This window comes from Pipra filicauda, unplaced genomic scaffold, assembly GCF_003945595.2.
Source record: "Pipra filicauda isolate LSUMZ 115617 unplaced genomic scaffold, ASM394559v2 scaffold102_size2360937_pilon, whole genome shotgun sequence".
In the NCBI taxonomy this organism is placed as follows: Eukaryota; Metazoa; Chordata; class Aves; order Passeriformes; family Pipridae; genus Pipra; species Pipra filicauda.
This window is the reverse complement of record NW_024103463.1, coordinates 1,932,799-1,958,398: the sequence shown is the minus strand read 5'-3', so window position 1 is coordinate 1,958,398 and position 25,600 is coordinate 1,932,799. Positions and strand designations below refer to the sequence as shown.

The 25,600-nt window shown below is 39.4% G+C and overlaps 1 protein-coding gene across 2 annotated transcripts in view; it reads right to left on the bottom strand.

Moving 5' to 3' along the window:
- The window catches only part of LOC113996953 (sodium- and chloride-dependent GABA transporter 3), a 96,916-nt gene that overhangs the window by 47,949 nt on the left and 23,367 nt on the right, over nucleotides 1-25,600 (bottom strand). For both annotated transcript variants that reach the window (XM_027738434.2, XM_027738508.2), the window contains exons 6-7: nucleotides 21,971-22,103; nucleotides 788-922 (exon numbers count right to left, since the gene is read on the bottom strand). In XM_027738434.2, coding sequence (XP_027594235.1) covers nucleotides 788-922; nucleotides 21,971-22,103 — 268 coding nt within the window. The remainder of the gene's footprint in view (nucleotides 1-787; nucleotides 923-21,970; nucleotides 22,104-25,600) is intronic.

Genomic DNA, 25,600 nt, shown 5'->3' with positions numbered 1-25,600 from the left:
AAAAAAAAGAAATTATGCTGACACATTTTCATTAAGCAGATTAAAAAAAAATTCATTTTGACAAATATTCCCAAATTCCTTTCTATCTCCACCTCAGGATCTATTTAATATTGTAATAGCCATAGGAGCAACACCGTATAATGTCTTCTACATTGCCAAACCAGATAAATAAAATACTGTCTGCAACGTGTCAGGTTCTACAGAGATCTTGTAATGTTCCCTCTTCAATATCAGACAAATTATTTATAGTAACTGTTTTATTTTACTTATCTATCACTGGAAAAAAACCAACTTAATCCATTATTTCCATGTTCAACTCTACTCTGGAAACAACAAAACAGGCAGAGTTCCTGGTTTGAGCATTTCATTCCTCTTTGGTTGCATGTAGAGACATCTACTTCAAAGACAGCAGTCATCTCAATTAATAAGTTCTCTACTAATCTTGACTGCGATTCAGATTTGGAATGAGCAAAGAACCATAAAATGGTTAAGTCTCAGTTAAATCTGTTCCTGTTCAACACGTGGCAATGCTCTTTCCCCTCAGCAGCAGAAGCACCAAATGCAGCTGCACAGTTCTGGAAATTCTCATTTATCAACCAAGGTACTTTACAACTCAAAAAGTAAAACGAACCTAAGCAGTGATGGATTTAAAGCCTTATCCACATTTCTGAACCTCCAACTACGAACCACTATCCAGCAATCACCTGTGTTCAAACCTCAAAACCAAGAAACCCTTGCAGCTTTTCCCAGTCAGAGAGGCAAATAAATCCATGGACCATGATCCTACCTGTGGGTCAGAAAGCCGAGAAATGTCAGGGTACAAGTAGAATTTTATCCCCTCGGAAGCACCTGGTAACGTTACTCCACGAATCAGGAGAATCATCAGCATGATGTAGGGGAATGTGGCTGTGACATATACAACCTAGTGAGAAGAAACAAACTTTAGAGAAATATTTTCTTCCAACTGCAACAAAACTTCAGTTCCACATCCGTTTGGCCATTAGATTAAAAGAAAACAAACAAAACTCAAGTTCTTTTCTGGTGGAATTTGATGCTTTTGATCGTGTAGGTGAGTTTTGTCCTCCAACATATTCCTTTCTGAATTCTTTAAGTCTTGTAGGAAAGATCAGTACTTTTTTTTTTACAGAGAGATTGGGAAGCTCTCTTTAAGTATCTTATTTACCCTCCCTTGGTGACAAGTGACCAGATGCTCTGCTATTACTATCCCACGTACTATTCCAAACATAGGTACAGGGAAGTGGACTCATAAGAGCAGTTAATTAATTATATATGTTATAGAACAATACATGGTAATCACTAAACTGTCATCTCATAAGACTGCTTTGTCTGCGTGCCTGTGCTTGAGGAATAAACATCTCAGCAAGCCTAAAGGACCAGTGCTATGTATCTCTCCTTGAGATTTGTTAAGGGAAACTTCATCACACAAAGCACCTTCAGGCAAAATTTCTGAGGTGCTCAAGCCCAGCAATTTCTGTTTTCACATATATGGCCCTTGTTGTTTGTGGTTTTTTTCAGAAATCATTTTATTCTCTACATGAGGAATGCTGAGTTTTTCTGGAAAGCTGCAAGAAGTGATGTTTTCCCAAGGAAAAATGGAGCAGACTTAGTCCCATTTTACAGTCAAAAACCTGAGAGCAGTACATGGCTGTTCAAACTCAGGGATGGATTCAATGATAAATCCCATGTCACTATAAATATTTCTTTAAATAATAACTACCTTAAAATTGAATCTCCACAATTCTTTATAGCAGAGTAGGTGTAACTATTGTAATGTGTTACACATCTGCCTTCCACAAGCCAAAATTACTTAACATGCTGCAAGAATGGGAAAAATCATTTGGTGAAAAATACAACCTGTATGGCCCTGAAAAATATGCATTTTAAATTCAAAAGTCTCATGCCTGTATGAATGAAAGCCATACATCAGAGAATGGACCTATGAAGGTGCTCTTAAACACATTTTCATAACTAATGAGCTGAAATCTGATTTTCAGACCATGCTGAGTATTTAACCCCAAACATGAAATGATCTTGTGGGCAGGTACACTCAGAAATGGAGGAACTTAAAACCAGAAGAGGTATTTAGACACTTCACTCTCACTGACTTTAAGCATCTACTTATCTTTCAGGTGCCTTATCCCCTTTGAAAACACAAACCGTCATTTTCCCGGGAAATGGAGCCCACCATTATAATCCTATAAGGTCTCAGGCATCCGAATTGATGAATTCCTAAATCAATACAATGGCAGATGGAAAGCTTTATCCCACTGCCTACATTATTGACTATTAGTGGAAAGGCAAACTGATCCACCTGGCTGAGTTCAAATAGATCTTGTCTCTACACATTTAAGTTTCAAATAAAAACGGATCATCAGGTAATGAGAACTAAAAAAGAAATACCCAGAATGGACATGGTCCTGCTCTGAGTCTTATATTGGGTGGATAGGACGGTGTAGCCACTAATGGTTCTCATGTTTCTGTATTTAGTCCTTTGCCAGCTGTTTTTTTTTCTACTTGTTTTAAATCAATAGTTGCTTTTAATAGAGAGCAGTCAACAGACACATATATTTGATGACATTAAAGGTATTGCACCTGAATATCTGTAAAAACATTTCCTTGTGTGGTGCTTCATTCACCACCCTGGAGTGCAGCACATCTCCTGCTGCCTTGTCCATCCCACCACTGCCTTGAAACGTTTCACCAGAGCCAACAGATTGCAATCTTGCAGAGGCACATTTCTGCCCAGGTTCCTTAGGGCGTATTCCCTCACTCAGCTCGATCAAGGAAGAGCCCAAACCACTCACCTCTGTACCCAAGAGAGGTCAGGTGAAGGGACTTTTGTAATCCCAGTCTGTAATCCAGGTTTGCAGAGTCAAACACCTCTGTTTGCTTTTCCAAATGCCTTCCCCAGCCCATCCACACCTACTAACATTGCAAGAGCTACAACCACAACCTCTAGGGGTTTTTTTGCCTTCAGGGTAGTTCTGCCTCAGCTTTAGAGCATTGAAGACTCTCCCTTCCTTTGTGGTTGCCGTGCAGAAAGGGGATATAAATACAGCTCAATTGGCTCGGTATTTCTGGCCATAAATACCAATGCAGATATCCGGAACAACAATGAAAGAGATACCAAGGAAGTACGTGTGGGAGAGACACACCCTTCCCCAGCCAGCTGACACGGCTGACAACTTACTGGTGTTGATGTTCACACAATTAATGAGGCTGCAAAAGTGCAGCTTGTCTTGCACTGTCACAGGTAAGTTCCCTGAGTTCAGAGGGAAGAGAAGGCACCACTTGCAGGCCGTGTTGGAGTCTCCCAGTAATTCCATTGCATCGATTCTCATTTTCTCATGCATTCCAAGAGCTCGTGAGGTGAGGGAGGATGGGGTGTTTTCAAAATCAGTGCCATTATTAGTATCATCATCACATCTGTAGGCATTAAAAGTTTCCTGAATTGTTCTCTTTTCTTTCAACACATCGAAGCTCTCTGAATATCAATGTGAACACAACTGTTTCTAATTACACTGCATCCTGTTTTAATTGACTTTAATTGCTTGCTATGTTAATTTGCATCCCAATACTCAAACTGCTTTTTTTAAACCCTTGTCAGAGCAATGCCAACGTTGAAGCAGTTGGAAAGAAAATAAAAATTTCTGGCGTGCTGGTTTTTGCACCGAGTTCTCCTTTGCAATGTAGTTGAAAGACAAGTTTACAAAGATATTTAGACATACAAATATGTGGAAAGGCACCTACAGGGACACCTAACCACTCTTAACTCTACTAGGGTGCTTAACTGAAAGTACAGTAAGATCAAAGATCCTGAGAATAGATATTTCATTCGTGAGTTTTAAGTATCAAAGTATAGGAAGCAAGTTGAGTACTGGAAGTTTAAATAGCAAAACTTTAGGAGACTTAGATGTCTGTCTCACTCGACATTAATTGTACAGATATTTAGGTACCTTTGCAATGATTTCACGAGTGAAGCACCATAAAGATCACGAGAACTGAAGGAGGTGCCAGTTTCAATCTTTCCATACCTAAGTATCTTTAAAGCACAGATGTGTGCACAGGTTCACGTGACTCCTGGGGCTGCTGAACTTCTTGCCCCAGATGAAAAGGTGCTTTCCTGAACACTCCAGCCAGGGGTTTGAGTGAAGGTGAGAAAATGAAGAAGAAATACGTGATGAGAGGAAGGAGGAAGCCCTGCAAGCAATGAATTGAGCCACAAGCCCACAGAAATCTGAAAACCCCAACACAGATTTCTCTGGCCAAAGCTGCTCCAGAGCACAGCAGCCTCAGGTTCACACACTCCCTCACAGCAACTTCAAAGCAGGGGAGTCACGGGAATAGGAAAAGTAGTGAACTTTAGTCCTTTGCTTGGCTCATGCTGAGAAGACACCTGAACTAGAATTCCATGACCGGAACATAACTTTGAGGCTGGGAAGCTGAGGGAATTCTGTCCTACAAGCTGCAATGTTCAAGTCCCTTTGCACTATAACGAGCTGACCGCACTTTATAAATGGAATAATAGTTCACTTGATGCTTCAGAAAAATCCCAGCTTGCTAATCTCCTACCCCTAAAATCCTCTATTGCTCCATCAGGCTATAAACACAGGTAGTATCAAAGCAGGAATTGTCAGTGATTTGCCTTAACTCAAATAATGTTAAATAATGACTGTATAAGAACATATGTGGAAAATACAACCTGACCCCACACCCCCCTCATCCTTATTTTTCACTGAGTGTTTTCAGCCTGCTGTCATTTAGCCCATGGATTTAGTGACACTGTGACCATGGAGAACCAGACTGAAAGCACCAACGTCTGGTGTCTGTGTAGACACACTTTGATATCACCAATTTGGGCACGATTTCCATCAAAATTGTAAAAGTAGTCCTACATGCCACAGTCAAACCAGACATCTTGGCTCCACTAATATTTGCCACTTTCACAAATTCTAACATCCTAGATGTTTAAGAGCAGATGAGAACGCTATAAAACATTCTGGTTTTCAAATGCCATGGTATCCTGTGAAATGTTCCATCCAGCACAAAGGGGCTTTTGCTGGTCTGACTCTACATACAAATGCCAACTGAAAAGAGTTATTTTCCACATTAATTGGATCTACAAGAAAAATTGTGTAAAGCAGTATAAAGGAATTATTTACAAGGTTTTAAAAAAGCATGTCAAAAGGGAGAAAAACATTCTAGATCAACCTGTGTTTTAAAGTTAAAACTTCATATGCAGAAAAAGAAACTAAAAGAAAAAGCCAGCAGACACCAGGTGAGTGGATTTGTATGATTGGGAGGGGGTAGGGGGATAGAATCAGCAAAATGGCTGTTTTTTCTGTTTTCTCTTGGTGTTTTATAGGCTTATTCAGCATCATCTTCTGTTTGTCGTCTTTGTTTATCCACAGGGGGAATCTTGCTCCAGAATAATCTAGTAAACCATCCTTTAACCAGATTGCCTATAAACTGCAGAATTTCTTCTAAATTACTACTGACTCATGTGTGAATGCAGACAGCTTCACTCAGAGCAGAAATAAATTCAAAAACCAACAGCTCAGAAAATTTAATGAGATCTGAGAGCTGAGAATAAGTATCAAAGTAAGCAAAAATCACTGGGAATGTGAGATGAGCCAGAAAATAAGGGCCAGCAGAGGACACTTAGTGAAGGGGTACAATAACCTTGTTAAATGCACAGTGATCACAGGAAGCAAAAAATTCTACACGAAATAATAAGAGCAGAAAGGAATATACACTACTAATACCACACCACGCTGAGGTCATTGGCTGGGACACATGAAAATTGGTACCTGTCAAAGCTCTGCAAGGCCTTATTTTTATCCACATGGTGATGAAGGCAATAAACAGGTGACTAAAAGCCTGAGTCACACTAAAACACTTTCTTTTACAATGAAGTGAAAGCTTCACTCCCAAATTCATTGAGTCAATAAAAACAAATATCTACATTCTATTTCATTTTGATTTGACATCCTTTTTGCTGAATGCGTGGGAGATATCTCTAGAATGAAAAATGCTTTAACAAGTAGAAGTCATTATTTAGAAGCTTTAATGCCACATTAAAAACGGGCGAAGAAAAAGTTTCTTATGCTTTTTTTTGCAGCAAGGATTATTCTTTACGTTGGGTCTGACTTTAAACACTTTTCAGCGCTTCCCAAATTCCATTTCGAATATTCTGCTTTCAAAAAAAACCCCTGCCTTCCTGCAGCCAAAAGTTCCAAAAGGAGGGGAAGAAAAAGTATGGTGAAGGGCTGAGCCAGAAGTGCTCTAAAATAGCCTCTACCTGACCAATTCAGGAATACTGGTAAAAAATTGGAAATCAGTGAGAAAGCACCAAAGGCAGACAGCATCCAGGCACTGCAGCAGCTCACATTCCCAGCTCATTGGAGTGAACAATTCCCTCAGATGATGAGCTATTTCTCCCCATAAGTATTCCTTAAGCAGCGTCAAGTTTTCTAAATATTTGTTACTTGAAACTATTTCCCAGCTAATTACCACAGCTGGTTGCCCAGGACCATTAAAATCAAGATCTGTCTTTGTTCTGCTAAAATTGCTCTTCTAGCTTGTTGGTTCTTTTAATAAGGTCTACAGGCCTCCTATTTAATCAAAAAATATACTGTCTAGACCAAATGCAAAGACAGACTCTGGCATATTTGGGGAAAAATTCTCTAATGAACAGATCCTGCCCCAAAACATTCATTTGTTGACTACAAGAACAGATTTTCCCTCCATGCAGACATATTCAGAAAAGCCAAATTATGGGGACCAGAAGACCCAAAATGCCTATATAACATGTAGAAGCAGAAAAAATTATCACATCATTGAAATTAATTATGTGAGCACCTGCATTTAAGCACAAAATAATGGTAAATGCAGATACCCAGATTCTTTCCTGATACATTCACAGCTTAATAATGACCTAATCACTGACAAATAATGTGTCAACAGCTTCTAAAAATGTGGGAGTGATCATAACAGTGGGCTGGATCCTGAAAGAATGTCTTTAAATCACAGTTCCTTGTATTTCAAGAATCCGCTACAGTCTGAACAGGCCTTGGGCAAATTCATGGTAAAATTTGATTCAAGGCATCAAGGAAATTATAGAATATGCTGATCTGGAAGGGACCCACAAGGATCATTGAACTCCAGCTGTTGGCCCTGCACAGGACACCCCAAAAATCCCTGAGGGCATTGTTTAAACATTCCTGGAGCTCTGGCAGCCTTGGGGCTGTGCCCACTGCCCTGGGGAGCCTGGGCAGTGCCCAACCAGCCTCTGGGGGAAGAACCTTTTCCTGAGATCCAACCTGACCCTGCCCTGACACAGCTCCAGCTGTTCCCTTGGGTCCTAAGAAAAAGTTTCACTTTATTAGAGTCAAGCTCATAGGAAACTATTTATATGCTTACCCTAAGTTTACAAACTAGTGCAGAGGTTTTCAGTAGTTTTTGGTGACTCTGCTCTGATATGTAGATAAAGATTCACCTGTGAATCCACACTGACTCTGCCAGCCTAAAAACAGGGACACAGCCTGAACTCAGAAAGTGCAAGACTTTTTGGACATACTGTTTCATTAATGCCATTCCATTTTTGCTGACATTAAATGCTAAAGTAGGAAATCAGGAAGACTTAACTTCCTAGTAGGAAGACTGCTACCTACAGTAAATACAACTCAGAGGACTCTGGGGAGCTCAGTGCAATAACCTCCATCCTCCAAGTGCTTTCTCAGCCTCCAAAATTTATCAACATTAATCCTACACTTACCAACTGCCTGAGTGCCCTCAGAGGAGTTACACTGATGAATAAAATAAAGGCTGCAACACTTCTCAACACCAGCATGCCAAAGAGTGTGCTCTCCATTAGTTAGAAAGTGTGTTTATTACACTGTTAATAGGCTGTTAACACACTGCTAATGCAGAAATTCCAACAGTTGTAAACACAGCGTGCCCAAAATAATTCCGTGAAGCAAGTGGAGGTTTGCAGTGTCATTTTTTAAATGCAGAAAGTTGCAGAGAACCTTTAGCAAAATGAGCACTAGAACTTGGCAAGCAGACGCAGCTCTAGCAGTGTAAATACAAAAGCAGCAAGCTGTGGGTACAATTATTGTCCCTGGGACGTAGAGAGTGGGGTGTATTTTGGTTAAGAGGGGTGTATGTTTTGGTTTTGACAGTTTTTCTACCCTGAAGAGGCTTGAATTGAAGTTGATTATTGAAGTTCATTATTGAAGTTCGTTATTTTATCTCCACCATAAACGGGCCAGCCTAGAACTAGAATGGCAAATGAAATAATGGCACCCTATAACTGTAATGTTTTGGCTTTTTTTTTAGCAATCAGGTGCACAAAGAGGAAGAGGTGCCCTCTGGTTGGGGGCAGGGAGAGGAGGAAGGGAACCTCAGCATGTTGGCTAAGGCTCATCACTGCAAGCCAAGTGTTTATGTCGAGCTCACATCAAGTAGGGAATTTGCAGAGCCACAAATACCTCGAAATTAAAGACTGCTATTTAATCAAGTAAAAATGAACTTTAAAAAAAATCAGTCAGGAAGAATTTTAAATATAAATTAGGGCTAATTAATCAACTGAGGGGTTTTTTTTCTGTTTTATAAAGGTCTTTAAAATGTTCAGGCTTTTATAAATCAAAGCTGTTCCTCTCCAGAACCTTGCAGGGTTTTCAGACCTCTGAACGCCACCTAGTTTGCTTTTATACACAACAGATACTGATATTAATTACACATATATACAGAAGCCTTCATTTTGCTTAAAAAAATGTTTAATATGGGATGACTAATTCTTCATATAGGACAACCCCACTTCTATGAAAATCATTTCCAATGGGTCAGAACTATCCCACACGAGCACCTGTATTTCCAGTTGTGTTACTGATTTTACACAGGCAAAAATGGGAGACAAATAAGGCACTACATGAATTTAAATTCTTAGTTACTCTAAAAAGACCTTGCAGTTGTCACTGCAGGCACCACTGATTAGGTTCTGACATATTCTAAAAGCATTTGATCTCTAAAGTAGATGAGATGCAAGGGTCAGAACAGGACAGGAGATGATTTTTCCTGTCACTCCAAAACGTGTAAGATCTTAAATGTGCAATGGAATTAACTCAGAGTTTTTGGCCAGCTCATTCTTCCTACCCAAAGAACAGTAAAGAAAAAAACATAGAGCTTTACAAAAAAAATTTGTTTCTTGTTCTGCTTGATTTTCCTCACTTGTCTTTAAAGAAAACCTCAAACAAACAGAAACAACAACAAAACACATACCCCCAAATGAACACCACCACTGATGAAAAAAGGATGCAGTCTGGGAAGTGGATAAAATTCTACAACCAAAAAAAGAGTATAGGTGAGGTTTCCCAGCTAGAACTCCTCCTTCAGGTAGCCAAAAAAGGTTAAAGGTGTCAGCCAGCAAAAATCAATATATTGACCAGAGTCTACTATTGCCACTGGCAAGGAGATGAGGAGGCACTATGGGCAGCAGACAAGAAGTCAGCAAATAAATGCATGATTAAATAATTGCAAATGTTAAACACCTGAAACATCAATACAATAGGAATGTATTGAAATGTATTTTGAAAACCGAATGTGTTTTGAGATGTGGTCTATCAATCTTCCAAATTTAATCTTGCCCAGTAAATGATGGGGGGGGGGGGGAAAGTGATTTGTAAACTGGCAGGCAAAGAAGGTATCCCTGTAGCACACTCACAGCTTTTCTTTCTTTTGATAATTTTTGTAATCATGGAACTGGAGAAGGCTGAGGTCAGACCTCAGCACAGCCTGCAGGGGCAGAGGAGGGGCAGGGACTGAGCTCTACTCTGGGTGAGCAGGGACAGCACCCAGGGAATGGCTGGAGCTGTGCCAGGGCAGGCTCAGGTTGGATCTCAGGGAAAGGTTCTTCCCCCAGAGGCTGGTTGGGCACTGCCCAGGCTCCCCAGGGCAGTGGGCACAGCCCCAAGGCTGCCAGAGCTCAGGGAGGGTTTGGACAATGCTCTCAAGGACAGGGTGGGATTGTTGGAGTGTCTGTGCAGGGCCAGGAGTTGAACTCAATGATCCTTGTGGGTCCCTTAAAGCTTGGGATATTCTGTGATTCTATGAGCTGTCTTGTGTATTGCCTAGATGACCCTGAAAAACCAAAACCATTCCATGATTCTACTGGGAACTACAAGACATTTACAGGATAATAAAGAGCTCATCGTTTATTATTCAAAAAGGTGGGGTTTTGTCTACCCAGAGGATATTCTCCACTGAGGAATATGAGCTCTTGTCACCATGGTGACAGCTGAGAAATGTATTCACCAGAAAGCATTTGCAATACTACTTCTGTGGTATGTAGAATGAAATAGTATAATAAATAGCTTTATCACCTAAACTAACAAGTCTCCTTATCATCCAGACCCTCATTCTCCACATTTCCATTCCCTATAGCTACCACATATGTTAGGATGCAGTTAGTCACACCTTGATGAAAGGTTTATTGCACTGGAACTTCCCTACTAACCAACCTCTAAATCACCTAGGGGCTGACCTTGTAGGACACTGGTTTGACAGTGTGACGCAATTTCATTGTGGTTTTGAGCAGATTTTCAGTCTGAGAAGAAAAGGAAAAATGAGAGGAGTCACATTACAAAAAGATTAGGCTGGAAGACAGTGTGACTGAAGAGTATGCTGCTGCCACAGATTTATTTTTCTCTTTTAGGCAAATGCTTTGATCTCTCTGCTCTGCCTTCAGCCCAGCAGAGATCCCTGGCTGCTCTGTGGGTGTAAAGGCAAGGGCTCAGGGGAATTGAGGCATCTCACTCTTTTCATCCAAGACCTGCTGCACCAATGTTCTGATCCCAGTAAGGCGCTCCAGGAATAAGGGACATACCATCCAAACCACAAAAATCCTCGCTGACCTGAACCACAGTGAGTTGTCTCAAACAGCAACGGACACATTTTATACCCACAGGAAAGAACTCAGAGGGTTTTTTATTGCAGTTAATTAAGAGCAGTGTCTTACTACAACACAACTACCTACTCGTTGTCTCGTAGACATAGAAAGTGTCTACTTTATGTGAGCTTATACAGGATGTTTTGAGTTTTTTCCTTTCTTTTTTTTAACCACAGAAGTGTTTCAACTGCCCAGCAGCAGAAGTGAATAGCAGGTGCAAGGCAGCCAACTCACTCCTGGGGATGTGTTTTAGTTACCAGCACAGCACCAGCAGCTGCCTGGAGCTGCCTTTGTTGCTCGTGTGGCAATTTATTTCATTAAGCTCTCCATTCTTAAGAGGGAGTTTGGATTCACTCCACGTGAGCTGCCACTGGGGTGGGATACAGAATTAAAGTTCGTAAATCTCCCAAGGACAGCCTTGTAAACAAAACTTGTACTACAAAGACATCCTCATACTGTAGGTAAAGCCAAAAATCTGGCCTGTGCTGACTGCAGAAACTAAAGAGACCACCTTCCTACTGGCAGAAATTTGATATAATATAACCTTGGCATCCAGTGCCATGGGGATGGACACCTAAAACTGCTTTGCAAACTGCAAATAATGACCCAGTCCTGAAGCTACATACATTTGCAGCAGCTGAGGACCAACTACCTGTGTGAGAGTAGGGGATTATATCTATTCCACTTCAGCTGAAAAAACATGAAGTTGAAGCATCATTAAGAGAGTCAGAGCTATAAATGGACATCAAGGCTTGTATTTCTGTATTGCAGTTGAGGGACCAAGGAGATTTCTTCAGCAAAAGTATATGAGGTAAAGTGCAAGTAATATTCCAAACACATTAAATTAAGATTCAACAAAAGCAATATCCTCTGGGCACACAGAAAGAAACCAGGACAGGAGCAACCACAGGGTTTTGTGAAACACAGCTTCATAAAAGCACAGCAGTTGGAAATCATAGCTGGGAGCAGTGTCATGCACCTGAAGGAATGCTGAGCCCTGACACATGTGCATCACCAGTGATCCCAGTAAACAGAACAACTCCTGCTTTGGCTCCTGTTCTGCTGTATGGAATTGTTCACTGATTACTGGGCTGGGGGGAAGAGAATTGATAAGGAAGGGCAAGTTCTGTGGAAGGAGAAAACAACCATTAAGAGGTTGTACAGGTACAAATGACTTCAACTATCGTATTTCTAAAATCTCTTTGTCGGGTCAGTGTATTTAGTTTTTCATAATGGGCTAAGAATGCCTGGTAAACTCAATGGACAAAATAACCTGCATATGTTAGTTTTAGCCAGCCAATGCATTTCTCCTATAGAGATACCTCGATGTTAATCTGTGCCTTTTGGCTTCCCCTTTAATTTTGCAGCAAATCTCACTGCATTACCACTGCAAATATCACAGCTGGCCTTCCACACTCTGCCCCCTTCCACCTCTCCTCCTCATTTTTATGCATTAAGTTGATAGACCAGGTGATTTCTCTGTCCAAAAACTCTCCCATCTGCATGTGCCCTGAACTGTCCTTCAGTGCACTGAGTCACACTTTTGACTTGCTTCAGCTGTGGGCCAGGGCTTAGATCCAGTCTAAACATTCAGACAAAAGTGGATCTCTGCTGCTAAGGTGCAACTGGGAAGAAATGAGACCATGAAAGCAGGATTTTGATTTAAGCTTAATATTTGGTACTTTCCCCGGCTGTCAAACACAAATTTGGTAAAACCACAGAGAGGCACAAATATTTTTTTTCTTTTTTTTTAACAAAACCGAGATGTCCTTAAATGCTCAGAGCACAGGAGGGTGGAAAAAAATAGTTTTCAAACCTCACACAGAGGAGGAGGAGGAGAGCAGGAATCTGCATGCATCTCATGAATGTTCTACTTTCCCCCTTTGAATACAGAGATCAGTCTTGGACAGAGTGTTAAAGCCTCTCCGTGAAGGGCTATTCTTTGCTGTTACTTCAGGCTGAGACAAAAGACACTTCAGGAGATACAATCGTTGCTGCCTAGTTCCTTTTCCTGGGCTCCTACAATGGGCCCTAGTTATTTTTTTTTTTTCCTTCCACTCATCTTTCTCTTATTTTTTTTTTTGCTTCTGTCCTTTTACTCCTTCTTTCTGCCTCATTGAATCCATTAAGACCTTTATATAGCCCGCTATTGAGAAATAAATTTTCTTTGGGACTAGTGACTGAGTCTTAACTGCTGGCAAGCAGAGCTTAACTCCTGAGGGGAGGGCAGAGAAAATGATGGGTAAAAGGTATGAAAAGTCCATCTCTGAATTTGGGGTCTTTGAGCACAGTGGCTACCTTGCAGGTCATTAGCTCAAGGAAAAGGAACAACCTAATCCTGGCAGTTTTCCCACTTCTTTCATGCATTAGTCTTGATACCCTGAATTCCCTTTGTGCTCATATTTTCAAGCAGGTCAATATACTCTCTTCAGGTTTTTTTCTTGGTTTAGGTCGACATACCAGTCCTTTTTTTGCACAATTGTAAATTAGAAGGCACTCTGACATCGAGAGGGAAGCACTGCTACGAAAGAGATGCAAAATTGGGTCCTCTCAACTAATACAAAATTATCCACAGTCAGAAACATAAACACTATTCAGGTCTGCTGATAGCATGATAGATTATTTTAAAGGCAGTAAAGCTGGATTCAAACTGAGTGCACTGCACTTTGCCCCAGAACCAGAACAAAAAGCCAAAGTTTGGAAAAAAAGGAGGAAACCTTCAAATCTTGAACTTCTGAGAACTCTATAAATCATTCACAAAATAAAAAGAAATGTAAGCTGAGTGTGTGTGGAGGGGTGTGTGAAAATAATTTACTATTAGTGTGTCTGGATAACGAAGTTGTTTGGGGGATGGACAGTGAAACATCCATAAACCATCCTACACTCTCCTGCAGTGAAAATGCAGGTGGAGGAGGGAGCAGGACCATACAAACAAATTAAGGGGGAAAGGTGGTGTTCAGCAGTGAGAGATGACCCTACACTCAGCCAGCCAGAGCCTGAGAGCTTCTATTTTGCATTTTAAAATTGTTCACATAAATTCTGGGGATTTTCCTCTACAGAAAAAGGCAAAATAAAACGTAACTAATGGTTAAATACAGTTGCAGCTTTATTTATTTTTTTTTTCCTGGTAATACCCAATGCACCTTCCAACAGCTCAGGTGTCTATTTTATATTGAATTATTCAGGCCTATCAGAATGACAACTTGGGACAGGCAGCCTTCAGAATCACTATAGAATTAAAAATCCCAGGGCTCTCCACCTTTAGTTAAACCTTGCTAAGATGTGGGTGTGAAATAAGTGTGTATTAGTACATTTTGATGGCTATCTCATTTATCCATTATAAATGGTACAGTTTTCAGTGACTGTTCCTGCCCACCACATTGATAGATTAACAATAATGTCAAAACTCCTTACCAAGCCCTTTTTCTGTCATTATTATTATGTTTATGTCAAGATGCCCCAGCCAAACAGGCTGTACCTTACTTTTTTCTGTTATCTCTAGGTTTTTAATACATATAATTAATATAGACTTCCAGAAAATGTCTTGACACTCAAGTGGCCCTTCACTGCGTTCAGCTCAGCAAATCAAACTGATCAGTGGAAATAATAAAGTGAGGAACAGTGCAGCACTTCAAAAAAGAACAACAGCCTGGCAGTTACAAAATTCATTTCACGGTGCCATAGGATCATTTAAGGCTGGGAAAGACCTCCAAGATCCAGTCCAACCACTAACCAGCACTGCTGTGTTCACCACTGAACCATGTCCCCAAGTGCCACATCCTTTGGAACACCTGCAGGGATGGTGATTCCACCACCTCCCTGCCCAGCCTGTTCCAGTGCTCAGTCACCCTTTTGGTGAAGATGTTTTCCCTAATATTTAATTTAAACCTCCCCTGGCACAACTTGAGGCTCTTTCCTCTCGTCCTGGCCCTTATTCCCTGGGAGCAGAGCCCGACACCCCCCTGGCTCGCCCCTTCTGTCAGGGAGCTGGAGAGGACAGAAGGTCCCCCCTGAGCCTCCTTTTCTCCAGGTTGAACAACCCCAACTCCCTCACAAAGTACATCTTAAAACCCTCATATTGATCAGAGCTTTAAATGCACCTCAGTAGCCTCTACAAGGCTCTTGTCTAAGTTTTGCGTGTAAAGTTTAAACAAAACACTCAAACCAGGAAAAATCTGGAAGTGCATATGGAATCTAACCAAGTTTGCAAACATCACATTTAGAATGAGACAGGGGGAGAACACTGAAGGTTAAGGCACCAGGCACACACACAGGAAAAATAAAAAAAATCAATAGCATAAGTGTTAAATAAGAAATTATGCCACCACTTGCACATATTCAACCCAATATCCTGCTTATTTGTGGTAGGTAAAGCAGCACTGCTGCTCCTTTGAGAAAAGAAAGTTCTCTGCTTTCCTAAGGTGCTTGTAATTTTTCCACTGGTGCCGTAGTAGAAAGTGAAATACTTCAATGAATAATGGAAGTGACAAGTAAAATATCAGAGCACCTCATCCCTTTCTCTTTAAATACAACAACTACATCACCAAGAAAGCTCCCGAGGTCATTTCTAATAGTTTCCAGGGATGGGCTGCAAACTGCACAGTATCCTTTTCAGATGTGCAAGGGATAACACGAGGCTCTGCACTGAGAAATTAGGAGAAAAGCCATAAATGTTTCATGAGGAGATACTGTGCAATCATTAATCTATTATTTTAGCTTTTTGACTTGCAGGGCTATTTAATCAAGAATCTTGGGCAACTCATGTTTATGCAGAGAGAGGAGCTGTGCCAGTGCCTTTTCTCATGGAGCACTTGAAGGGACACAGGCACAGAGAAACCTTCCAGCAGTGCCCTCTGGTCGAGAGAGGAGCTACAGAGTGAGAAGGGGTAGGAAGTGACAGACAGAACCATATTAATGTCAGAAGCTTCATGAGACAGGGTGCAAAACACTTCCAAGGTTGCTTATGAGCTAAAAAAAAAAAATCATGATTTGTTTTAGAGCAACATCCCCAGCTTTTAGCTCCGGGTCTGCAACATTCCTGATCTCCCCTTTCAGCAGCACCCTCGGGATTTCTCAGCCTCTCTCCCCCCCTGCCCCCGTGGGAGTTGGAAAGCACATCAAGTGGAGAAACAACATAAAATTAACACTTTCTAATAGCAGGATGAGTTCTCAAACAGAAAATTACTCTTTCGAGCAGCATGACTTTTTTTTTTTTCCCTTTTTAATAACAACATATGTGATGACTTTATTGTGAGTCAGTCAGTAGAAAAAAAACACCTCATTTTTATTTTCAGTTCCTTAAATTTAACTGTCAATTACTGGAATGTCATTTGCTGCAAAATGAAGCTTCTATAGGTGGTGAAGAAAGGGCTCCAAATTGTTTTAAAACATTTCAATACACATATCACATGTGTAATGACATGCTTGAATTTCTTGAAGGCTTCATCACATTGAAAAACAAATCTTGTTTGGGGGCCTATGGAAGGATTTCAGCACTATTTCTAGTCAGGATTGAAAAAATTATTCACTTGTATTATGGCTTTGGTGTTTTTCTTTCTTTTATTTTTATTTTTTTCGTAAATCTGATTTTCTTACTACTTCATGCAGCTTTCCAGTGAGTAAGCTGATCCTAATCCTAAACAGTTTTTGAGTGAGTCTCAAACAGAGGGATGTTTTCTTTGTTTCTTTTGAACTTCAGGGAACTGAACACCAAGAATGAGAAAGGATCAAAAGATTCAGAAGTCAGAATAGAATAATATTCAGTGATTACTGAAGTCTGTCTTTGTGGGACGTAGATTAGTTCCAGAAAAATTTGAGAGATGGATCCCTATGAGATTTTTCCTCTTTAAGATGATCCTGGTAATGTGGGAAGGATTTCTCATCACATATTGGCCAGCAACCAACGGGCAAGTACAAAACAATGTGGAAGAACTATTTAGGATTAGCTCTGGTACAGGATTATCTTTATGATACTAATTGGAACCCATTCAAAAAGACCCCAAAATTGTATGAGTGTTGGTCTTAGTGGTCATACAAGCAGTGTGATGTTCTAACACTAAATAAAATCCTGACAGTACAAACAATGTTCTTTTAACACTTCAAATCAGAATATGCTGACTTTGTGTTGAGGCATAAAATGACAAAACCTGACCTACAGTTTTACAACAGACACTGAGATGTCTGTGGGTGGGGTAAAATGTTCTAATACCCATAACTTGAAAATTATAGCAAGACTGTGGGTTACTTTTTAACACATTTGATTCAACCCTTCCTCATCTGCAGAGCAGGCAGAAGTACTGCTCCTTTATACAGCACTGAGCTGAAGCACATCATGCTTTGAGAATATAAAGACATGAGCAATTTTGTTCAGTTATCCCATGTCTGTGTGACACACTAAATACTGATCAGATGTCATTCCCACTCAGGAATAGGACAGTGATGCTGTCTAAGAAAAAAACCTGGATTTTTTTTTTTTCTTGAGTTTATTCATTTAGCTTGTTAATATAGAAGTATTTTCAAGTCAGTTTGTGGGCATCAGTAATTAGAGACACTCAAACCCATGCTCTGTGGAAACACAGATGATACAAAAGCAGGGGTTGATTTGGAGTGAATAACAGAAATATAATGAGGTATTAAAAAAAGAGGATAATTCAGTAAAAAAATTAAATATTGCAATGAACCCACATGTAGGCAAGAAGTGATTAATGACTCAGACCATGAGGGAAATTAAGCACTGGAAGAGGTTGCCCCAAGACATGAGAAATCTCTGAACTTGGAGGATTTTAAGGTGCAACCAGTCAAGCACTAAGATGACTGTTCCAAGGTCAGTGTTGAACTTTCTCTGCCCCAGAAGCTGGACAAGACACATTCCAAGATCCCTCCCAACCTGCATCATTTAGTGATTCTATAAATGCAAGTCCCTGACAGGGTTTTCAAACGAGGAATATCAGCAGAAGACAGGGGTGTGTTGAGGCATCCAAAAAGTAACCAAGATTCTTGTGGGGGAAAGGAATGGGCTGGTGAATAAGACAGACTTAAAATGCCTTTCTGAGTCCAGCTGACTCCTCAGGTCAAAAAGGAATTAGGCAAAAGTTGCTGTAAGTGAGGTGTGACTATGAGCTCAGTGGAATGATCACTGCCTGAAAAAGCTCTCGTATTTTTGTGAAAACAAAAAGAAAAAAAAAGAAAATATTAAAATTCCTTCCTTCAGTAAGCAATTTACGAAAAATACATTACCAGCTTCTGGTACTCCTCTGTCAAAGTTTAAAGCACAAGGATATTTAGTTAAATTAAAAAAATGGATAGTCAAGATCCATAAAGGAACTGGTCCCCTTCTACCTGAGGGTTTTACTGATGTTATATGTCAACAAGGCTCAGCAACTATGTAGGGATGTACATTACAGGAATACTCAGAATTGTCTTGGCTAACAATCAAAAATATTTTAGAAAAATAAGATACTAAACCAAGCCCTAATAATCGCAGACTGGAACAATAATTTAAACCTTTAGCAAATTAACTTCCTTCAGTCTTCTGCACAGTTCTTACCTCTTCTTTGGAAGCACTTGATTCCATCTACTGAAAACACTTCCCCACAAGATGGATATCAGAAAGTGATAATCTTGGCAAGTTGCAACACACACATCACATTATGGTAACTTTACATTGTCGCATTTTCCCCCTTTGAATTTGACTTTCTCATTCAAAGCCCCTGCATTTTGCATCTGTGCAAGGTTTTCAAAGTGAAAGCCAGCATACAGATAACCAAGACTGAATAATTAAGGGCAAAAACTTCTGAAAAGGCACAGATGTATTTCACCTGAAAGCTGCCAGAATCCCCTGAAATGATTCTGATATTCCACATCTGTTAGAATGTAAAAGCTGAAGTGCTTTGTGAGAAAGTAATGAATCTCAAGAACAGTAATGGCAAAGTTTGGAACACCTTGTTAAGAGTGTCATAAGCACTTCAGTTGGAGTTAAACTTTATGTTACATTTAACATATTAAATATCTTAAAATATAAAATATTGATAGTCTGAGGAGATGGGTTTTGTGATAGTGCTGGTTGGAAAAGGATGGGTTTATTTTATGAAAGCTTTTAAGGCTTGAGGGTTTTTTTCCACAATGTGTTAGGATGCAGAGTAAAAAAAGGAAAAAGAGTAAATCCACTTCTGGGATATTTCAGAGAGCACAACGGTGTGAAGATGAATCTCTCTCTCACCTTCTCCATTACCCTTCTGTTTCCCTTGTCCTCTTTCTCTCCATTCTGTCCCACAGACACCTTCCTTTGAAAATGTTTCCAAAGGTGATAAAACTTGGAGTATGCTTTGAATAAATTTGTTGTTTCATTGAAATTATTCAGTCCAGTTAAAGTATATCACTAATTTAACAGGCTGGTCTAAACCTACTTTTATTATTATGATAAAAAACCCAGGAGTCAATTTTAAATGTTTCCTGGAAATGAGCATGTAATTAATTCAATTTAGAGGGAAGGCCTACGATTGGATGAGCTTAAATATGAATTTTAAAAATGCCAATATATCAGAAATGGAAACTGCAGCCCAGAAACCCGCTCCATTATTTATATTTTGGAACATTTAGTTCCTTTTTAGCATCCACAACACCTGCTTGCTGTCTCTGTATAGCTGGTCTGGGAGGGCAGTGGCATGGCACAGATTTCCAGTAACTTTGGCTGTAATAAGTGGCAAAACCATTAAAATTCTTGAATACATCTAAACTTACGTCCAGGGGAAAAAAGAAAAAAGCATCGCTGGAAACAAATTGCAATGTCACACATTCATCAGGAAAAAAGCCTCCTTTACTAATTACAGGAATGGAACTGGAAAAAGAAATGATCAATACTGGCTAGGAAAGCCCCTCACTGCATATTTCTTGAGCAGCCATGGCCCCTGTGCACAGGCAGACTGGTGAACACCACAGTGTGTCCTAAGGGATGTGGGAATCCACCCGTCTGACTCCTCAGGATCTTGGAAGCAGAACTGCTGCTCGTGTCAAACTGATTTAAAGAGTGCAGATGTTTGATGGGTATACCTCTTACACAGCCCTGATCTAAATTTTTTAAGCTTGAGGCCTCTGAAGCTGAACACTGGATATTAATTCCGTTTTCTTCGCATTTCTGATGCAAGACTATGTTTTTTTTCTGCTTACTTGAAAAGCTTCAAGTGGGCAAGACACACCTCTTTCTCAGGCTGTTTCTCCTGATCTCGTCAGAAAGATGGTTATCAAAATCACACTGAGATGAAATCAAATACAATTTATTCTACCTACCACTAAGCTGAGGTTTTGGCTAAGCTATCAGAAAAAGAAAAAAAAAAGGGGGAAAATAAAAGGTCGAACAGGTTCATTACTTCAAAGACCCAAGGTCTGTTTCTGAGGAAATGGTACAAACCGAAGGAATCTCATACCTTAACGATAAAATTCGGAGAGTAAACAGCAGAAATGTAAAATATATCTTTTTTTTAAAATCCCCACAGCCTCTTCCTACCAGCAAAGGAGCTCTCCCCGTGCTCCTGTTTGGAGCCCAGAGCAGCCTTGCCCGGCCTTGCGTGCGCGCACACATGTGCAGCCACACGACACGTTTTCCTCTGCACCCCTGGGTCACATTATACTATGGTAGAATAGACCTCCCATCTTCAGACATTCTTTCTGATGGGAGAAAAAAAAAGAAAAAAATTGGTTTTGCTCAGTTTTATTTCTTCCCTGCCAGGCTGCAGCTCCTCAGACAAGTCCCAAGCACTTCTGTCCCTCCCCGGAGCCCACACATCAAAGACATGGGGACATTTATCTTGTCATTCACTTATATCACTTTTGCTTCTCTGTATTCCTCTCTTTAGGATCTTCCCCCCTCTCTCCTCTAAACTATTCATGCTCGTACATATCCCTAGACAGTCTTTCTCAGCATTTTTCCTGCAGTGACTTGATAAAAGTGGGCTGCAGAAATCCGTGTGTGCAAAACGCGGCACCAGATTGACTGACACAGTTGGCAAACACAGACAGAATCCAGCAATTAGTTTCAGCCAAAATTCTGGTGGTAGGAAAGATGTGTGTGTGTGGTTGACAAAGCTGAAAAGTTTCTCTCTGACGTTTTCTAAATTTAAAAAACCACTACATTTCAAAGAGTTTCAAATTTACAAACGTAGGCCACTGAAACCAAAATGAAAAAAAAAAGCCCAACCACACCTTCCAAACTAACACACAACTGAAAATTAAATGTACAAAGTGTTGCAATCCACCAAGCTTTTTCCTTCTATCCTTTGGTTACCACATGAGAAACCAGGGCTTTTTTTAGATCCTCCCTCTAGAACTGTGTCTCTTTTCGTGTATGTAGTTGATTATTCATAGATCCCACTCAGAGCTCTGTCTGATACTACTCCAGGGGCAACCTCTCCATCATCCCATGACTGGCTGAGGCTGGGAACCAGTGTCTCTCTGTTGGGTGTCCAGCGCTGAATGGCATTCACTCAAAAAGTACTAAATACTCTTCTTTTTTCCCCACAACATGCCCATCTTTATCTGCCTTTGAGTGCTTTCATTATTTCTGCTTTTGGTGTTCCGTTTGCATTTCTAAATCCCCTCCCGTGTTGAAACTCTCGGTGACTCTTTTGTGTGACTGAGAGTTTGAGCTCCTGTCAGCGCGAAGCAAAACTCAAATTTTACGTACGTTGTGCACAGAAACCAACCCTGCCCAGTGCTGATTTCAGGCTTCAAGGACTGGCCAGTAGTGCCACCTGCTAAATTAAAACCAAAGCCAAACCAACCAGCCTCACCTGCCAGAATTAGGGAAAAGGCAAATCATGAAAGCAAGAGAAACAAAACAATCTAAAACATGTGACTGATTCTTGGTTACAATTAGTTTTACAATTTATACACCCCCAAGGACAGTTGCTCACAGCACGTGGAATTCCACTGATTTAAATAATTATGAAGGGCAACACAGGTTTGGAGAACAAGAATCACATATAATTTTCAGGATTTGAACCTCACCTTTCCAGTAGACTTTGTCCCTTTCCAAATGCAAAAATAGCAGATAGTCCAAGCAGCGAGGAGGCACAGGGCGAGTTCCCAGCGCAGATTCCCGATGTGTTCAATTCCATCAGAAATTGCCAACACCCTTCGTCTTTCAAGGGGAAAAAAAAAGAAAAAAAAAACAACAAAAAAAGAAAGGAAAAGGTGATTATCTCGAAGAAAACCAGGGATAAAACGAGATTAATTTCAAACAAGGACTCCTAGTTATTGCCTAAGAAAATGCACCACGTCGAGGTGGAAAGGAAGAGAGAAGATAAAAACCTGAATATTTCAGGTGGATTTTGTATCTGCTTACGAAGTTTAACTTTTTCAGGCCAGCAACAAAATACAAAAGATTTTTTAAGACAGGTTTTTTATAAAGTCAAAGAAAAAAAATCTGTTTGAAATAATTGCCACCATATGCGAGCCAAAAATAAAACACTTTGTTAATAAATGGGGGGTTTTTCAATTTTACTGGTTTTCCAGGAAAAAAAAAAATTAACCTTTATTCTTTCTTTTTAACATCCACTTTCATTAATTTTCTTTTGTAATTGGAACTATAATACTAAAATATTTCTTTTCAAAACTGTCAAAGATCATGATGTTTTCCAGATATTTTATTTAGGAAATGCTAACTCTTAAAATGTTAATATTCCAAAAGCAAGCCCTTATTTTGTGAAAAGTGGTTAGCAGAAATATGTATTGCATTTATTATTTGAAAAACTAGCCAGTCAATTCTAAAGAAACTAAATCTTTGTGTTTTAGGAACACTCCTCACAGGTCATTGTGTGGATAAAGTATTTACTAACTTAGGAAATAAGGTAAAGAGAGAGAGTGAAGAGGCTGTTTGGGGGGGTTGGGTGTGTTAAAGAATATTATGGGAACTGAAAAATCAACTGAATTAAATTCTAATTTGTAGAAATCTGGACTAGCATTTTATTTGAGAGAGTGATTTTCTTATGTAAGAATGATGCTCTTCTCTGAGGTATGAACATTTTTTTTTTTTTTACTTGAAATAAACACTCAGATTAAACAAAATGTCAACTATTTACCAGCCTGTAAATAAAACATGAGTAGTCCTGGTTGTATGGATGAAAAGGTTATAAGCAAGAGCAAAAATTTACCCCCATAACACTCAATATTTGATGAATTCACCTGAGATTTTTCAATTTTCAAGCCCGAAAGAAATGCCAGAGATAATTAAAATATTTTTTTGAGGAATCTCGATTTTCCAGAACAATTAAAAATAAGATTTAACCGGTATGTGGCATTGATATGGATTTAAATTCCATACACTTGGAGATTTGGAAACACTCAAACATTTTTAAACACCTTAAAGCAATGGATGCACACATAGACACGTTCCCATAAAAGTTTTCAACACTCAACTTCACAGAAATTATCCCGAGCAAGGTTTTCTCTGAAATCCATATTACAAGGTCTCTGTACAACCTCAGGGACTTCAGACTTGCACTAATCTCCCTCCCATGATGTGGGTGAAAACAAATTAACTGAATTTCACTGCTACTCTGATAGAGATTAAAACCCTACGATAATCACAGTGTTATAAATATAAGTAATATATAAAATTATTATATAATTATATGATTATATATAATTATATAAGTTATATAAATATAAGTATAAATATAATTCCTTATAAATATAAGGAATACAGATAATTTCATTGCAGTAAAATACATTTAGGATAAAAGGTGAGTGTTAAGTTTAAAAAGGTCCAGCCTATAGTTATCCATATGGAAGAGTTCTTCCTTTGGTATTTGACTCAGTTATTGTCCCAGGCATATAAAATATAAAATAAAATGTCAATATAAAATATTAACATAAAATATTTTATATCAGGGATATAAAATATGGTCACGATATTCCTAAAATAAAGGTTGGGGCTTCCTGGGGAGGGATCTGGTGGGGTTCTCTTTGCTTTCACCAGCAGCAGGTTGAGGGTGAAGAGAAGTTCCTCCACCTGCCTCTAGTGATGGAGGAGAGGGAGGACAGAATTTAACAGATTAAAGAAAAAAAAAACAAAACACAAATAAAACCCCCAAACCCTAAAGCCCAAGGTTTGTCTCCTTATTTTCCAATGAACACAGGGGAAGATCTTCCCAGTCAAAAAAAAAAAAAAAAAAAAAAAAAAGAGGAAAAAAGGAAAGGGCAGGGGGTTAACTCAAATTTTTTCCACTAGAAAGTGTTATCTGCTTAAATGTAAAATTATTGTCACCTCATCCATATTTCCTCCTCATCCAATAAATAGCTTTATTCTTCAAAGCTTCTGCCACCATCTAATTGGGAAGAGAAGTGTTCTAGCATAGAACACCCTCAGCCAGCCAAGACCTGCAAAGAACCTGAAGTACTGTCATCAAAATTCAGGCAAAAATGAAGAGAAGTAGCTTTTAATGAAGGATGGATTTTAATCAAGAAGAGGAAGCATATTTTGTATTTGCTAGAATTGAAAATAACATTATCGAGTCATAATTATACAGAAAGACTGATGAAAGAGATACTTGAACATTCAAGATCTTCTAAGATGTTTGACAGATGATATCATATGGAATTTTACTTAGGATTAAGTCCACCCTCTTTACAAATTCCCATTCAAAAAGTAAAAGAAGTCCTGGAATTCTAAGCTCACCTGGAATAGGGTGTTACTTACAAGAGAACCAGGACAAAAAGTGGCATAATATGATAAGTAAAAGTGGCATAATATGATAAGAAAAGTCTGACACTAGATAACTCTAATATCTGTCCCTATTCTTTTATTATTCAACTTAATAAAAGATAATAATATACTGACTATAGATGCAGGTTGGAAAGATACTGACACCAATTCAGCTTGAAGTTTACAAACAGATTAAGCAAGAGAAACTCATAAAACAGACAGGGGCATCCTAAAGAAATTTAATTCTTGCTTTGCTTAAAAAGTTTCTAATTCTCATTTTGAAGTCACATACTACCTTATAAAAAATATAATGAAAAAGAAAACCAAAACAAAATTGTGAAATGGAAACCTTTGTCATTTAGCTTTATTGTCACTGTAAAAGAACAACAAACAAACTTCCTCATGTTTTAATCAAACCAGGTTTTTTATGGCTTTTGGGGTTATGTTTATATATGTGTGCACCTAAACATGAGTAGAGTTTCTATTCCAGAATAAGGAGGTGTGAACACATGTCAGATTGCTGTAAGTAAAAGAAATCAGTGCTAAGGAGGAATTCAAACAGCCTGGATCCTCTGCAGAAGACTCTGTCACACCATGTAGGGGTGAACTTCATGACAGAACCTGTGACAGGGCAACCCCCCAGCAGCAGAACTTGCAGAATGAGTTTAAACTTGCACCATGTTCCACGTCCAGCTGTTAAAGTAACCCAGTTCAGCAGCCAGTCCTTTCAATTCTTACCCTGTCCTTCCCTGACTGCACAACGACTTCCTCATAAATAAATGTCATTACTCTCTCTCTCATGAATAAAGTGTTTCACACACCAAAAGACGTCTTTGCCTTTAAGAACAAAATTTTCACTGAAGGCTTGAGACAAAGATCATAGAATCACAGAATCACAGAATCAGCTGGGTTGGAAAAGACCTCTGAGATCA